This window comes from Plectropomus leopardus, chromosome 9 (genome assembly GCF_026936395.1).
Source record: "Plectropomus leopardus strain MGB_pleo_1.0 chromosome 9, ASM2693639v1, whole genome shotgun sequence".
Taxonomy (NCBI): domain Eukaryota; kingdom Metazoa; phylum Chordata; class Actinopteri; order Perciformes; family Serranidae; genus Plectropomus; species Plectropomus leopardus.
In genome coordinates, this window is record NC_142184.1 from 27,913,153 (window position 1) to 27,930,336 (window position 17,184).

Below are 17,184 nucleotides of genomic sequence, written 5' to 3' on the forward strand. Positions count from 1 at the left end.
GAGAGAGTGTGTTCTCAAATTCAGGTACTCATTTAGACCATTAGCAAATTCATGAAAGGAATAAATCACCTTTTTTTTATTACCATGTGTCATGCAGAAATTGTGAAGAAAACATTTTTCTCAAATGCCTCCATGGTGAATGAAGAATCCAAACTCTGACACAACACATGCAGTATTATCCATGTCTCATTTATTTAGTCGTTTGCTTACTTCTTCCCAAACCTTGCTAAAACCTTACTATTTATAACACTTCTGCATATGAGAAGTTGTCTGCTCATGCATAACATTGAGCAGAGGTGTGCCACTTGTCCATGCGTGAAGTGTTTAAAAAAGTAGTGTTTTAGTGAAAATGCAGCTGTTTGGGATGTAGCACATGATTGGATAAATGAGACTTGGATTATACAGCATGAGTTATGTGAGAGTTTGTAAACGGATGTTTTGATATAGTTTTGCTGTTGTTAAACATGATTTACTTTAATTCATCAAGAGTGTGTGCCATTTTTGATTGCTTCATTCATCATTGAGGCGTGCGAGAAACTACATTTTTTACAGGCTTACTAATTGATATACAATTGATCATTTGTGGGTGAAGTACTCACTTGAAAGTGTCATGAACTAAGCGTTGAAAGATCTGACAAGTGATCTAAAAGGATTTTTAAAGTCTTTTGATGAATGGGGATTAGATTCAGTGAATTATTGCTGAGCCCCAACCCTCACTATGGGTTTTAGTATTGGCCTTAAAAAAAACTTTGTATTTGGGGCCCTAAGAAACAGCCAGTGGTAGCAGTGATGATCTGAAAACAGGCCTTCTACATGCTCAAAAAAACTCTGAAAACTGTGTGTATGTGTTTGAAAAAAAAAGAAAAGTATTAATGTCCATTCATGTGTGATAGAGTTACAGGGGCTTGCTGGTCTCTTTAATGCAACAGGGCTGTCACCAAAGGTCCTCATTACTCCACTTCTATCCAACCAGCTGCTTCTCTGCACTTTCAACTTATGGGAATAAAGACAGCGTGGGGGCTTTGATAGGGACTTGGACGGATGCTGTGTGGGGAGAATTCTGGAAGTCGAGTTGGCACTCAGACCCACAGTCACACCTTTAATAGGCAAGCACGGTAACATTAGCACGATGCTGCAGGTTGGGTTTGTGCTGCAGCTGACTGATTGTACCCACTCACCAGCTGAGTTGGATCACTGATGGGGTCAGTTTCATTTGAACCGCTCCGAGTTAGAGGATGAGTCAGATTTGAAGTCGGTGCCTTGCAGAGCCATCATCAGAGAATCACAGGGCACTCGTTTTACATTCTCAAAAATCAGTCTGGGCTTTTACTCTGATCTGATTTAATCAAAACGAAATGTCTGGCGTGTAAGATTTACAACTGCCTGTTGTCTTTAGAACAGCTTTAGTCCTCGGTATCGAAAAGTGTTTTCTTCAGAAAGAAAAAAAAACACTTACTTTTTTGTGAGTGATGAAGAGGAATGTACTCCTCTTAAGGGTCCATTGTGGATGTGCTGATTAAAGCCATGACTTTATCCCGCTGATCATAAAATCACTCTTGTGGTTTTCTGGCCGTGTTAGGTACCATTATCATCTTGAATTATGGGAACCCTAGGGTGCTGCTGATTTTGTGAAATGGCCTCACACTCCCTGGTTATTGTACTCCCATGCAGCGCAATCATCAGACCTAATGACTCCCAGTAGATGGCTGCAGCACCAGTTCAGATTTGTCCACAAGGTTGACAGCTGATTACAGATATTATGGCTCTTCCCCCAAATTTGAAACCATCTGGATGGAAGCATGAGGCCAAAATAAGGATCACACTGGTGACGTTTTCTCCAGGTTGTGTATCTTTATGTTTTGCTGTGAGTGAAGACATAAACACACTGGTGTGCTTTTTTGGAGTGTACAGCACTTTTGTGGTATTGAGTATCAGCTTGTCTTTCTATTAATACAAATTGATGATAAATGAAAAGCTGATTTAGTGTTGCACATATATAAAGATTGGACAATTAAGATAAATATAACATATAGATATATAGATACATAGATAAATACATTATTGGGTCTGTCATCTTATTTTCCATCCTCTGCTGGCATGGCACCTTGGTACTGAAGAGAAGAATACCCTTGCTAAGACTGTAAAGGCCAGTAAGATGGTGGGAGTACATTTCAGTAGCTTGAATCACATATTCAACAGGCAGGTGATTAATAAAGCAATGGCCTCCCACTCAGAATGTGCCCGTCCCCTTAGTTTAGAGAACAAGCTGTTACCATCTGGCCTGTGCTTAAAGGGAAACGTCGCTGATTATCAACCAGCTGTGTATCATAACAGTGTGGGTAATATGTGTAAATGCAACACATTCTCATCCCAAGTCGTCACGTATTGCAGCTTTGCAGAGGATTTCCGTGTTAGGCTCTAGGTATCTCTCTGAGTTTGCCATTTTTTCTCTAGGATGGCGCTACCATGATGTCAACATAAACACATGGCAACCAACGACGGGACATCAACAAACGTACATGCCGGCATGCATGGCTGGAAAACCTAAGCGTTCATTGTGCTGAGTTTTAAACATTTGCTTTCAGTTGCTCCTCTCATCCATCGATCTGACCCGATTACCTCTGACTGAATTGACGGATCAGTTATCCACTCCACGACTCAACGTCCTCAAGCTGCTGCTGAGGAAAAAAAGAACTCATGAGGAGCTCTGCCTGTGATGTGTTCAAGGAGCCGCTATAACTTTTAAATGTAGAGAGGGGACACGGTATACTAAAAAAAAAGGACACAGACACAAGATAAAAAGACAAAACCGTGAAGTTTTCTGCTCTTCATTATTTTTTAACAGTGTTTTTGTTTTTCCCTCCATGCTGAAGTTTCCTCTCTCCTTGTCCAGCCTCCCCAGGCCTGCAGGTGCAGTTCAAAGTTGATGAGGGTTTCTTGAAGCCAGGAGAGAAGCGCTGGTTCTTGCGCTACCTGGCCCTCCACACCATGCACATCGACATCTGGGACAGTGACTCTTTGCTCCTCATAGGTTCTACTGCCATTGAGCTCAAGGTAAAAGACTGAAGTTGACTCGTGATTCAAATGTATTGAGATAAAAGTGACCATTTGTGATATGAGTTGTACTATTACATGCAAACTCTGATCCTCACTGACGTGGCGTTCATCACAAGAACTTCACAGAGTTAAGCATCAAAAAAATAAAAAAACACATCCTGGTTACACATGCACTGTCAACTCGTGACGCACCTTCATTGCGATGCAGTGCATCTGTCAAGGATCCATGCAGTGTTTGCAGATTGTTTTAACACATTTAATAGAGTGAACCAGGCGTTGCAGAGAAAACTGCTTCTGATAATAGAATGTCAAGTACAAAAGCACTATACTGCATATTACCCAGGTTTCCTCAAATACACAAAACAGACATTTAATAATAGTTGTTAAAATGGTTTTACGCAATGACTACTGGGACCAGAACAAAAACAAATTATCTTATTTTATTAGATATGCAAACATAGCTGTTGAACAAATTCAGTACTATTTAGTTTTGCTCCCTGTGTACTCCTCTGGATTTGACTGAAGCAAATTTCCCCCCTATTTTAACCTCTAAAGAATAAATGAACCACACATTAAAGGCTCTTGAATTTTGGTCTTTTCAACTCTGCTGTTTATTGATCGGACAGAAACTCTCTTGCCAACCTTGATGTGAAATTGATTTGTTTTGCAACTTGGTGAAATTTGTAAGGCATTTAATGAGAAAAAATTAAGGGAGTAGTTTACAAATGGGCAGGGCTGATTTGACCATAATCATTTAGATGTAACTCAAGCCATCCCTAGCGTATGCTTCCATTTTCTCAACCATTTCCCCCCACGTCTGATTAATACATTGATGTTTGATGCGTACTTGTGAATAAATGCATCTTATCTCCTTTTCTCACACCTTATTTTGCATTCCCAGTACATGTTGCGACAGGGTAAATCAGCAGTGCAGGCTCTGCATGAGGTGGAGGTGCTGACCACCGATTATGTGGGTGAGGACACCCCGCTGACAAGCACAGATTTTGGAGGACGGCCAGGCCTCAGCCCTATGACGGTCCGCACCATTATCAGGGGCAGACTGCACATACGCACAGGCAACATAGGCAAGTACTGCAAGATTCTTTTGGCACTTAATTGTTGAAAACCTTCTTTGTTTACGAAATAATGACATTTTTATAGCTAACATTAAGATAGACCATCATCAGATAGAGAGACGAATTAAACAACCTTCTTAAAGGAATGCTTCAAACACAGAAAGGCTATTTCTATACTGACTACTTATCCCAAGTTATGTTGAGTTTGTGAAGAAAACTTTGTTTTTCTTGTGTGCCTTGAACAGGAAATGAAAATTCCAAAAATGGTGAACATTCATGATGAATTTAAGTAAAGGGGGAACCGCATTTAACAACAGCAAAACAATAAAAAAAAAACAAAAAAAACATTGGTTAACAAACTGTCACAAAAGTTGTGCTGTATGAGCCAAGACTCATTTATCCAGTCGTTTGCTCAAAACTTTCAAAACACAGACCTTTCAAATGGGACATTGAACTTAACTGCTGGTGTTTTAAAAGGTTTAGTTTGGATATACCAAAGTCATACAATAACAAAATACAGATGTAGGCAGTTGTAGATGAGCAGCTCCCATGTTCAGCAAAGCAAAATCACTGTTTTTGTCACTGCTTTTTGTTTTGAGTCTTTCTTTAAAGAGAGTATAGAACTGGATAAATGAACTTTGGATTATACTTTTCAAGTTGTGTGGGAGTGTGTCAATGGATGCGTCCCCCTTTTACTTCAGTTCATCAAGTATTTTCTGTGTTTTTTTCTTCTTCGTTCACTGTGGAGGCATGCGAGAAAAACAATGTTTTCTTACCAAATTCAATGCAACACTGGTTGGGTAATGGATACACAAATGGTCATTTGTGAAGTGTATTCCTGTAAATCTGACAAAATAGTCTCAACTCAAGGTGCACTTACAAGCCTTTTCAGAGCTTTTAATTGCATCTCACCAGTGAATGGAACTGGCTCACATAGCATTATGGGGCTGAAGTATGGAACTTTGGTTGATGTTATTTTGTCACACATATTGATCTCAAGACAAAAACAAACTTCATGTTCAACTTTGTTAGGCATTTCTACATAAACAATCAATGCTCTGCATTCTTTGATTGTGCTGATTGGAAAAGTCTTGATTATTATGGATATATGTGAGAGTCTTCTGATGTTATGTACCTTGATAAGGTGCTAATGATTCATGAATGAGGATAAGATATTGCTGAATGCACTTGAATACTAAATTAAGTATTTAGTAAGATTCATCTGACCAGCCAGATAGTTGTCTCACTTTGTGTTGCTGTTAGCTGTACTCCAGTGAAGAAACTTGTAAATCAAATAGACTAAATCTCGTATTGCCCCCACTGGGATACAGAGGAGGATTTAGAGTGAATGCACTGTATGAGGGCTGTTGCAAATAGCTCTATATTTGCATTCCCAAAAGCATGAAGGTAAATGTAGGGAAGCCAGGAAATTGTATTTGTTCTATCTTTCGAAAGAAAATCCAGTTTCAATATCACCCGAATCTCACTCTAACTGTGAAATATTTACAACAACGTTTTATATTCAGGTCATATTCCATTTGGGGCTTCAGATTATGAAGTAATGTTGTCTGTTTACTTTTATTGATGTGTAGAGTTGGGAAATGACAGTGAATCCCCAGGGCTGCTGCTGCTGCTGCTGTTGAAAGTTCCCATTTTCCGGAGGTGTGCAGGCTTGCAAAGCAAACACTGTGCCAAAGCGAAATATCTTGATGTGATAGTTCCACTCCGTCAAGCAACTGAGCACCTTTCCACTTCCCCTTGCACTCATCCAATTTGGGCCTGGCATGCCCCCGTGGTGCGATGGCAGCTGACGATAGCTTCCTCGCCATTAATCAAGTGTTGAAACGATACTCCCTCTCATAAACAATGCATCATTCTCTGGCCCTCAGAAAGTCTGCGCAGTGCCATTGTTGGGGCTAAATATGCCAGAACTTATCACTCAAAGCAGGTTGGGAGCACAGTGGGTTATTGGGTGTGCTGAAGATGGAAGGGGGAGGGCCATGTCTGGCATGTAAATTCCAATCAAGGCTCAGATATCCATCAGGCGCCTAGGCCGACAGTCAGAATCAATTTGGGGAGGGAGGACTTGCAAGCACTTTTCTTTGTTTCAGCTTCCATCTGTCGCTGCCTTTCTCACATTCACACTCCTCTCTTCGCTCTTTGTCACTGTCTTCCTGTTTTCTCCTATTCATCCATTTACCTCTTACCCTTCTATCACGCGCTCTCTCCTCCACCCTCTCTCTGGCTGTTTGTTTTCTTCTCTCACCTCCCCTATATTCTCTGTCTTCTCCTGCGCCTCTCATCAAGCTGTAATAAATAAGCACTCCTATTTTGTGGGTGGTAAAGGATGAGAAGCTCGATCATTAATGTTTTTCTGTTGAGGGGGGTGGGGTGGCTTGAACACCAGAAGTTACTCACAGTATGACAGATGGATTTGCAGTATGAAGACTTTGACAGATATTTGATAGGAGGGACACACACAGTGACACACTCACACACACAGACACACACACACACACACACACACACACACACACACACACACACACATAAGCATGTGTGCTTATCAAATTTCTCACACATGCCAGGAGGGATGCACTCATGCATACACGCAGACATATAGACAGACAGGTGTAGCAGAGCGTGGATGGCTTCTGTGATGAGGCAGGGTGGCAGAAATGAGAGGCGGACAGGTATCGCTGACATCATGTGAGAACCCTGCAACTCCAATTTCTTTGTGATTTTCAAGTTCAATAGAAGGATTACGTGGTGTCTCTATGGATTGGAAAAATTCTACTAACCCTAAATCCCGACTGGATGGACTCAAAAAATGCACACCGACCAAAGCTGAATGGCAGGCTATATTTCTGTGTTGACAGTGTGCAGATACAGCCTGGATTTCTGCTCAAGAGGTGAAGGAAGGTTGCTTAAAAATGCTTGATGGCACAGAGTGTAGGAGAGGAAAAGAAATGTGTGGCAGTGTGGCGGGAAGAGTAGCTAAAGCAGTAAAAGCTTTTTTCACTGAGGCTGAAATGTCTTCTTGTATTGTGAGAATTTTGTTGATTGAGAATTTTGTGATGATTTAATATTTAGTCATGCATTGTTATATAATAAATGGTGGCTACTTAAACCCTTTAAACTCTGAGCAAACTGACTTGATTTCTTTCAAAAATATAGGAAAAGGGTAATGAACAACTTAACAAGAAGTGATCCAAAAATGAGCAAGAAAACTACAAAATAAACAAGAAAATAACCTTAAAAAGTGCTAAAAATTAAATAAAATAAGTGGATTTCAGTAACATAATCTAAATAATTAATAAGGATAATTTATTAATAAAGACCCATTTAAAAAAAAAAATCTAATAATCTCCCCAGCAAGTCTTTCTTGTCCCCTTTTATTATTTTCATTTTGCAGTTTGTGGGATAATTCTTGCCAAGTTGGCCATTGCCTTTTTCCCATGATTTCAGAAGAAATCTAACCAATTTTCCCAGGTTCAGGGGTTTCAATGCTTGTGAAAGGCGTCTGAATGCGGCACAACAAAACTAATGTCGATCCAGGTTCCAAAGGTTTAATTTGTACCGTAAATTCCCAAATAAATGCCCAGAGTCTTTTATTAGCTCAACACTATTAGCTTTACATGCTTATATAAAACAGAGTCCTTTTCTACTTCCCCCATTACCATTATATTTTAATTACAATGCTCTCTGTTTTCTGATCAATTTTAATTGATAGATCAATAAGTTAGTTTTATGCTTCTCTGATGCTGTTTGGCCTGTCAGAGACAGGCAGCTTGTCCACCACATGCTAATGTGTACTCGCCTTTTTACTCTGATAGTAAAACATTCAATAAAGAAGTCTTACATCACAAATCAGCAGTTTACCAATGTCGCTCATGGCCAATGGCTTCTGACTTTTTTGGACAATGCAAAAATGCAAATGGACCTATCTAGAGCTGGTGTTTGGTTTGTCCACTCTGGGCTACTGTAAAAACATGGCAGTGAACATAGCGATGTCCATAAATGAGGACCTGCTCTCTATTTAGATCTTAACAACTCATTCTAAGGTAACACAAACACAACCATTTTGATTTTCAGGTAATTATGAACAAAAGAAAACATACTTATTATTATATATTACATTCCTGCTTATAGTCCCTAAATTCTGTATGTAACATGTACAGACTTTTTTTTCTTCTTCTGGGGGGCATAACCCCTCCAATTGTAAGAAATGTTGAGTTTCAGTGACAATAACTTAGTAGCTCTCACAAAGTGTCAGAATGGAAGTGATTGGAATGGATTAGAAAAAAAACAGTAGCCTACTTGTCGAAAAAAAGAGAAAGGCAGCAGCAGCAGCGGTGAGTCTACCATGTAGTTGCACTGATGGAATTCGTAATGCAGAAATTTCCCTTATTCTGCATTCACCATATGAGCCATGGTGTCACATAGTCACAATTTAAAGAACATAAGACTTTTTAAAAAAATGTATTGGTTATATGATCATATGTGGGTCTCTCGCTCCCTCCTCAATGACTAATCCACAAGCGATGCAGTCCTGACTACATACTGCTCTCTCCCTTTTCTAATTTTATGTGTTTCAGTCATGCATGATATTAATCATGTCTTTACTTCGCCCCCTTGGGGATCCATCAGAATTAGGCTTCATTGGAAAAAGTGAGTGGCAGACTGTCATTTCCAAAATGAAAAAGAGTGAAACACCAAATGATATCCTTTTTAATCATCACAAGGTGGGATTGACAAGTAATTAATTAAATGGTAATGATATACGCTGTCAGGCCTATTCAATCATTCTGTAAAGCAGCTTTTATTAATAGCGTCGTAAAGGACTAAAGAAAGTGGCTTAATCAGAATAATAGAGGGTTGTGAAATCTCGGTGTGAACTTGGAGGGGGGGTTGCTTTTGCTGTAGTATGAGGTCTTGAGGAAGGGAAACTCCCACACAGAGAACTGTAGGAGCAGATGAGGAGGGTATAAACCATGACGACCGCCTGCCCGTCACATGAAACTGATCGACTGGTGAATCCAGAGGAAAGCTATGATGCTTTATTGATTTCATCTGCTAAATCCACATGAACTCTGAGTTGAAAAATGAAGATAAAGGCAGCGGAAGAGATACACAAAAGAGCAATCTTTAATCTAAACACACACACACACACACACACACACAAAACTGCGAGAGCTCAACATTTGAAAGCTGGTACTATTATTTTTAGCACCCGTCGACATGGGCTGCATTCTGCTGAGTCAAATCAGAATCATCAGTATGTGGGAGCAACTTTGTCCCAAAGATGGTAAATAAAAAAACAAAAAAACAACACTGAATTATCTTTGTAATCCATGATGTCATTATGATGTAAAGCCTGGAGCTTTCCCACAGACAGACACTGTGGATTAATTGATGGCCTGTTGTATTATATTATCTCTCTCAAACAAACAGCCAAGCAAACATAGATAGATGGCCGATGGATAGAAAGTAAAAGATGGATTAAATAAGAATATAAAAAATGAAAAAAGCAAGGACAGGCAAACCATTTTGATAAATTTAAGGCTGAATGGTGATACTCAATTTGCGGCACATGGGCCAAATCTGGCCCGGGACAGGGTACCAGTTAACCCCCTGAACATTTTCTACTTCACAATGAAAATATATTTATTCACACTGGCTTTTTTTCTTTGTACTTTTAATGTGAATAAGGTGCCAGAGTGCATAAAAAGCATTCACCCTTTGAAACCTTGATCGACATCACTCTCAGATGCCTTTCATATGTATTTAAACCTTTGAACTCTGAGCACATTGGTTTGATTTCTTTCAAAACAATGAGAAAAAAGATAATGAGCAAAAAATGTCAAGCAAGAAACTTGTTGATTTAGTATTACAATTACTTAATTAAAGTATTATTATATTTGTTGAGCCATTTTTTTTTCAGGTAATTCCTTTTTTTCGTTTTGTATTTTTTGTTTTATTTGCTTCTTTTATTGTGTTGCCAATTTTCAGGCAATTATCTCATACTTTTTACTAATTTCTTGACCATTTCTGGGTCATTTCTTCTTAAGTTGCTCATTGCCATCTTTCCATGTTTTTAAAAAGAAATTGGGTCAATTTATCCAGGTTTCAAGGGAGCAATAGAGCTTGATTTTTTTTTTCAAAAAAGCTCAAGCTTTTTTTTTTTTGTTTTTCAAAAAAGTACAAGAGGAGGACCCCCCGCACCCCCTCACAAAGATCCAAGCTAAGACCGGAATGTCCTTAAATCCCACAAACGCCCCTGTGTTTAGCTGACATACTGAATGTGGGCTGCTGTGACTGGCCCCTGGCCCCTGGCCTCCTGTCATTTTGCAAAAGTGGCCCCCTGGGAAAGCTCGCTGAGTATCCTTGCTGTAGAACCATATGACAGGGGGGTATATAGTGAAGTCAAGTAGTGAAATTCTCATATTTTCTTTCAGTGTGAATGTCTACATTCCCAATTTCCTGCCAGCAGTAAGGCTGAAAATTGCCCTACCCTGGCAGGTAGGGCAATTTTTATTAGTGTCATTGTCTATTCCTTAACTTCCATAGTAAGCTTTTGTATATTGACATTTACAGGCCAAACTCACACTGATTTTTTGCAAATAAATCAAGAGGAGTAAGCATGTTATAATACAGACTCAAAGTTATTTCACTGATTTGGCAGTTTTGACAACTGTCATCCTACATCATCAGGAACCAGGTGGAGAAACCCACCTCCAGAGACTTAAAGACAGTTATGCAGCACTTTAATGCTACTGATATGTATATTTATGTTCTCTGGTGTCACAAAGAACAATGCATGTAATCAAGAATAACTGATTGTATGTAAATCAATTTATGAATAATAACTAACAGGTAGAGACAGGGCTTAAAGGACGGGTCTTGTGCAGTAAAGATTCAGGGCTCATTACTGTGAAAACACTGTTACTCACTATTTAATGGACTTAATGGACTGACTAAGTACATGCAGTCGGATACGAGCAAAGCCGTTTTAACAGCTTTTTAATCAGGGAAAATGCCTTTGCTGACGTGCATACGTGTTACCAAATGATTAGCATGAATGTGTTCTATACACAGATCTATCATAAGACTGCACACAGATTTCACCATCAGCGGATGGATGCATTAGTAGTTTAACTTTTGAAATCATACATGTCATTTGAATTTAGCGTCACGGCAAAAGTCATAGTAGACACATTGCTGAAAATTAAGACAGTAAGCACTTTTGATACTCAGTTTGGAAACATGTTTGTAATATTTTCCAGTAGAAAAAAAGGCCCATATGCGAGTGAAGAGAAAGCCTATTGATATAAAAATCATTTTGCTGACTGAGCTGTGTCTATCGTTTCTCTCTAACTCTCACTGTCTCTTGCAGTCCCTATTGCTGTTCACTCACACTCTCTCACACAAACACAAACAGAAAGCATGTATCTGCTTCAGCACAGTAGAGAAGACAGATTAGAACCTTCTCCAGACCTCACAGCGCTCCTCATCTGCAACAGCCTGATAAGCCCTGGAGAGACTGTTGCAGCAGGAGAGAGTAGAGAGAATCCTGCCGAAAGCTGCCACCAGTGGAACAAAATATCAGTGAAATTTACCTAACAATTAGTTTAGCTCGCTGGCTTCCCTAAGGGGTGCACATACAGTATGTCTCACTCATTAAAAGCTCTTGCTGCTGGTGCATTAAGGCACCAACTTTATCAACCTTGCTTTTAGCCCTGAGGTGAGAGGAAATCTGCTTATTCTGAAAGGTCAGTGGCCTGGAACGAGGAGGCAGAATAAATCGAATATTGCAGACTACTTTGAAACCCCCTCGGTGCTTGCTCCCATTTGTTCTGGTGGCCAGTAAATCAGTGGTTTGTTGTGGCCTTAACCTCAAGAACTGCCAGCAGAGCGAAGAGGGCGGGCAGGTGGGGTGGCACCGAATAGGGTTATTGTCATGCAACAGAGAGAGGTAGTCAATAAATTTGATAGAGTTCGAGTTAGAGCCCCCCCAGCACTTTGCTCACAATTACTCTCCTCCACACAGACAACACGGAGCAGCAAACGCTGTGCTTGACTTTCTCTCCGCAACACAAACCAGGAGTATTAGCTTACGTTTCAGTGATGAGGATCATCAGCCCTGTCTTAACAATCTGCCAGGGTGATTCAGCAGTTAGGGACGGATAATGTGACCGAGAGCAAGACATCCACGTCAGCCTGGATTAGCATTAAAGCAGGCATTATCTGATGGGTCTAATGATGGTTCTAGCGATAGGCCAATTCATTAAAATGATTGACTGATTAAATCAGAGGGTCATAATTGGGTTCATCATCAGGCCATTTGTTTTTATTGTGGGCAAGTAGCACCCGGTGTTCATCTTATCTCGTCCTTGCAGGCTTTTTGTACAGTGCGATTCTATCCATCATCAAAAGCATTCCTTGACACAACAGAAAGCAGGCTAAAAGGCCCATAATGAGGCACTGGGAATGAGATCTCTATGGCTTTGTTATTGATTGGAGATGTTTATGGGACAGCAGAAGTAATGCCTTCACAGTAATATTTGGGAAATATAACTCAAACAAATACATTCGGCTGAGTCGTGTGGCCGGGGGAAGGGTGATGGATGACGAGGGGAATGCATTGGGACGGCAGACACCTCACCCATTAATCTGCAGAACTGTGCTGTCTGTGTCTGTTTGCATGGCAACACCAGCTCCCCATTACTCATTTAGCTGCCGCCCATTATCAGTTTGTTGATGAAGGAGTTTGCCTCTAAAAGATTTGGAGGGTACTTTTGGCTCCTCTTCTAAAACTCCTACAGGCTCACTGAGGTGTGAGATCTGGGCGGCAAAGCCACTTAATTGCTGCACTCACCATATTTCATATGAAAGCATCCGGGATGAGGTGTTTCAGAGCCTCTTAGAAAAACTTCTTATACCACAATTAAGCACCTCATTCGGGCATGCTGTGATGTTCTAAAGCCTGGAAACTGATGGGAGTAATGGGAGCACTATGTCAAAGTGCACTGTAATTTAAAGAGTCACAATCGCTAGTTTTAATTACTCTTCCAGTCAACCATCGTAAATTGTATCTAACAGATTGCAAGTGTTGCCCTCGGCATACCTGTAAATTGCACAAAGTAAGTCTTTTGACCTGTGGTATTTGAAAAATGCTCTTGTGAAGATGGTACATGGCTGTGGCTTGGTGTTGTGAGCAATTATCCGTCACACGTCCATTAATGGGCATTTTGTGCATAGAGCACCTTTGACAAACACATGAAAAGCATTCCCACAACTACTGTGGTTGAATTGTTATGTAACATTGTTCACATTGATGTAATTAATGCGAATCATTTACTGTCTTTGTACAACCGCACCCTGGAGTGCTTACTTATCCACTTGTCTTTTGAAAACAGGGATAAATTATGGTTTTGCCATTGAGGAATAGCAAGCTGAATGCAGTCTGGTTGTCAGGAGTCTGGTTTTTCACAGGATAACCCCAAACTGCCATTCAAACAATTGCAAATAAAGCCTCTGTAATGACATGACAGGACAATTCAAAAATCACATTAATCTTTAAAAAAAAGCACCCACCTCCAGGATTTAAAGCTGGTTGGAGGATTTATTTTAACAGTTTTATGTTGAATTGTCTCAGTTCATCTCTGACACCCAGCACTCAGCCAGGCCGGACAGAGGCCGGCACTTACCATCAATCAGCATGACACTCATTGCGTTGCAAGCTTTCGTTGTCCAGACCTCTCTGGCAATTTCAGGCCACTAATTAATCGCTGTAGGCTTGTCTTCATGTATTGATCCTGCCTCGAATGTTCTAAGCCAGGGTTTAACCTGGACTGTGTTCACTTTGGCGTTGTCTACAATGAAAATGTATTGTTTCTCATGTGACTTCAGAGAGAACTCTGGCAAACTGGACAGATCTGGTTTCAGATCTCAGTTTGGCTTGTTACTTAAAGGAGTGGCAAACACCCGAGTCTCCACTGCTGGAGTTACACAGATCTGGTCTTTAAATAGAATGAATCAAATTGAGTGTTACAGAGATAACTTTGCTCCTATCAGTTGTGATCCGGAAACTGATTTACTATCAGTATAACCTCAGGCAATGTGTGATCAAACAAAGAGTGAGGCTAATATTCCTCAGTGAAACCTCTGTAGGGAAGATTGCTCACTGGTTTCGCTCTCTTGCTCACGAGCAAACACTGCCATTCAAGAGATTCAGTTAGAAAAGGTGCTTCTCTAACTTGTAACAAAAAAGGAAGGAGCATGTAATGTCATCGAACCAAAGCACCTGAAATGACACCCAGGTGATACCCAGGTTTAGAGCCTCAGTCACCTCAATCCCAGCAGTTTTTTTTTCAGGCCAACATACCCGAACTATCAACGAGAAGAAAACAAAAGTCCTCTAGCCTCCAGGACTATCCTCCAGAAAGAACTGGACAAGGGAGAATGGGTCTTAAAGGGACAGTTAATACCCAAAACAAAATCCATATTTTCCCTCTTATCTGTAAGGCTGTTTTTCAATCTAGACTGTTTTGCTGTGAGTTGCAGAGCGTTGGCAATATCAGCCGTAGTGATGTCTGCCTTCTCTCAAAATTATTTAGTTAGATGGTACTCAGCTTGTGGTGCTCAAAGTGGCAAACAAATTCTATCAAAAACAAAACAATGTCTCTCTCCAGAAATCATGACCCAGTTACTCCAGATAATCTGCAGACCTTGTTTTGAGCAGTTTCATATAGGAAACTATTTTCTTTCTTTCTTCCTTTCCGCCAACCGTATCACTGCGTAAAAGGAAGCATGCGTCTACTGCTTACTCATCTAGCACCACTGAGCTAGCTAACCTTACAGCTCAGCCTTCTTGGCTTGATGATCGCTCACGATGCACAGTGATTTGGTTGGCAGTTGTAGCTCAGTAGAAAGAAAATCGTTTATGAAACTGCTCCCAGGGGATTATCTTGAGTAACTGGGTCATGCTTTCTGGGAAGAGACATTGCTGTTGAGTTTTTCACTGTATCTTTATGGTGCTTTGAGCACCACAAGTTGAGTGTCATCCAGTTCAATGATATCTCTACAACTGATATCCCCAACACACTGCAATTCACTCCAAAACAATCTAGACTGATAAACAGCACTAAAGCACTTCATTTTTTACTGCATGGGTCTTTTAGTCCAGATAATTAACACTCAGGCCTGCTTGTATGATCAGTTGACAAAGTTTAATGAAACTCTTGGTTATTTTGTTAAAAACCTTGAGGAAAAACTTTAAAAGCTAACATTTGGTGTTGTACAGCAACATTGTTGAATAGTTTGTCTCTTTATCTGCTGTCAACGACGGTGATACAATCATATCCCATTTACTATTGTTGTATTTTCAATTAAAGGTGGTGAAAGAGTAACTCTGCAAAACCACACACACAACCTGCAGGCGTCTAAAGTGTTTAAGTCGCAGCGGCTATTTTCTTCTTGCCTGGAGGCATCACTGGTCAGCAAGTGTACAGCTGGTCTGACCGTGACCATGTGGAGAATCTGCAGTCTGTTATATATAAATATGAATATAATCATATAGTAGATGTCAAACTAAAAACTGTATATCTCTTTGACAGGGTGCCCAGTAGACCCCAGCAGGAGGAGGGCTGCAGACATGATGTCGCCTCATTCCCACATCATCACACCTCGCGAAGTCACCGGTGGCTTCAGAGGAGGAAGTCTGTCCTCCAGAAACATACTCCAACTCAATGGCAAGCACTTAAATCTACACCCCACTGATTCCTGTCAGTGCTTATGTACCAACGCATCAATTAACTTCACTTTCATTAACTGTGCAGTCCTCACTTAGCGTATGTCTAAGCACATGTGTATGTCTATATTCTACGCTGCGGAGCAATTAGCGCCTTTCATTTAGGCGGTGACCGTGCTCCCGCTTTTATCAACTCCACCAGATCCATTTCACATTCTGTCTCTTGGCTGCACCACTGAACCACTCAATTTTCAGCCTAATTGAGCTTGCAGAAGCATCTCTGGTGGCTAGCCACAGTCCTGTTTGTGTTTTGTGTGTGTGTGTGTGTGTGTGTGTCCAGGCAGAGGAACACACACTGGGGAAACCAATTTTTTCCTCAATTAGACAAGCCGTCGCCAGTCAACTGGCGTGTATTCCTAAATTTGTCCTTAAAATGTTGACTATGACTCAAACACACAAACATGCAGTAAGAGGCATCAGAGAGAGTTTGAAAATAAGTAGAAAATTGCCTCTAATGATATAGAATAAGTCTGGCAGATCTGGAATTACATCACACCCTGAGACAAACAGACCTTAGAAATGCTTTTGTGTAACACATTTTGATGTATTTTAATGTATTTGCTGAAAGCACACAACATACAAATACACTGATTAAAAAAATATGCATATGGAATTATGAACAAACATGTACTATATAACACACGTTTGCAAATGAATGCAGGCTCAAATATATTCCCCAAACTGTTGCAATCATTTATTCAAAGCTCTTGTCACTGTGCAAACACGGTCTGTTCAGTGTTTGCTTTGTTTCTTACCTATCTCCCTCTCCTCCTCCCCACCACCACCACCACCTCTGCACTGCTCTTGTCTCTCTTTCACACTGTACTCTTTTCTCTCACCACTCTAATTCCCTGTGACATTTAAACATACAATACGCCTAATTACTTTCACTGCAGTCCAGTCGCAACAGTTAGCCACGCTGAAGCTGCGTGTGAGTGTGTGCTCAGTCACACTCTTGTCCCGCTCACGTCGGCCTGTGGCTCTGAAGGAAGCAGTGTTGCTACACGCTATCTGGTGAGGTGAATGGCAGTTGACCCAATGCCGGACGGCTTCGAAGAGGTTCTGGACCACCATCCGGCGTCTCAGGAGGGGGAAGCAGTGCTCCGTCAACACTGTGTATGGTGGCGACGGGGCACTGCTGACCTCGACTCGGGACGTTGTGGATCGGTGGAAGGAATACTTCGAAGACCTCCTCAATCCCACCGACACGCCTTCCGTTGGGGAAGCAGGGCCTGGGGA

General features: G+C 40.8%; 1 protein-coding gene across 2 annotated transcripts in view; it reads left to right on the forward strand.

Annotated features, from left to right (window-relative positions):
• nphp4 (nephronophthisis 4) overlaps positions 1 to 17,184 on the forward strand; it is a 198,305-nt gene that overhangs the window by 143,577 nt on the left and 37,544 nt on the right. For both annotated transcript variants that reach the window (XM_042491381.2, XM_088082428.1), the window contains exons 16-18: positions 2,894 to 3,054; positions 3,959 to 4,142; positions 15,752 to 15,886. In XM_042491381.2, the coding sequence (XP_042347315.2) occupies positions 2,894 to 3,054; positions 3,959 to 4,142; positions 15,752 to 15,886 (480 nt within the window). The remainder of the gene's footprint in view (positions 1 to 2,893; positions 3,055 to 3,958; positions 4,143 to 15,751; positions 15,887 to 17,184) is intronic.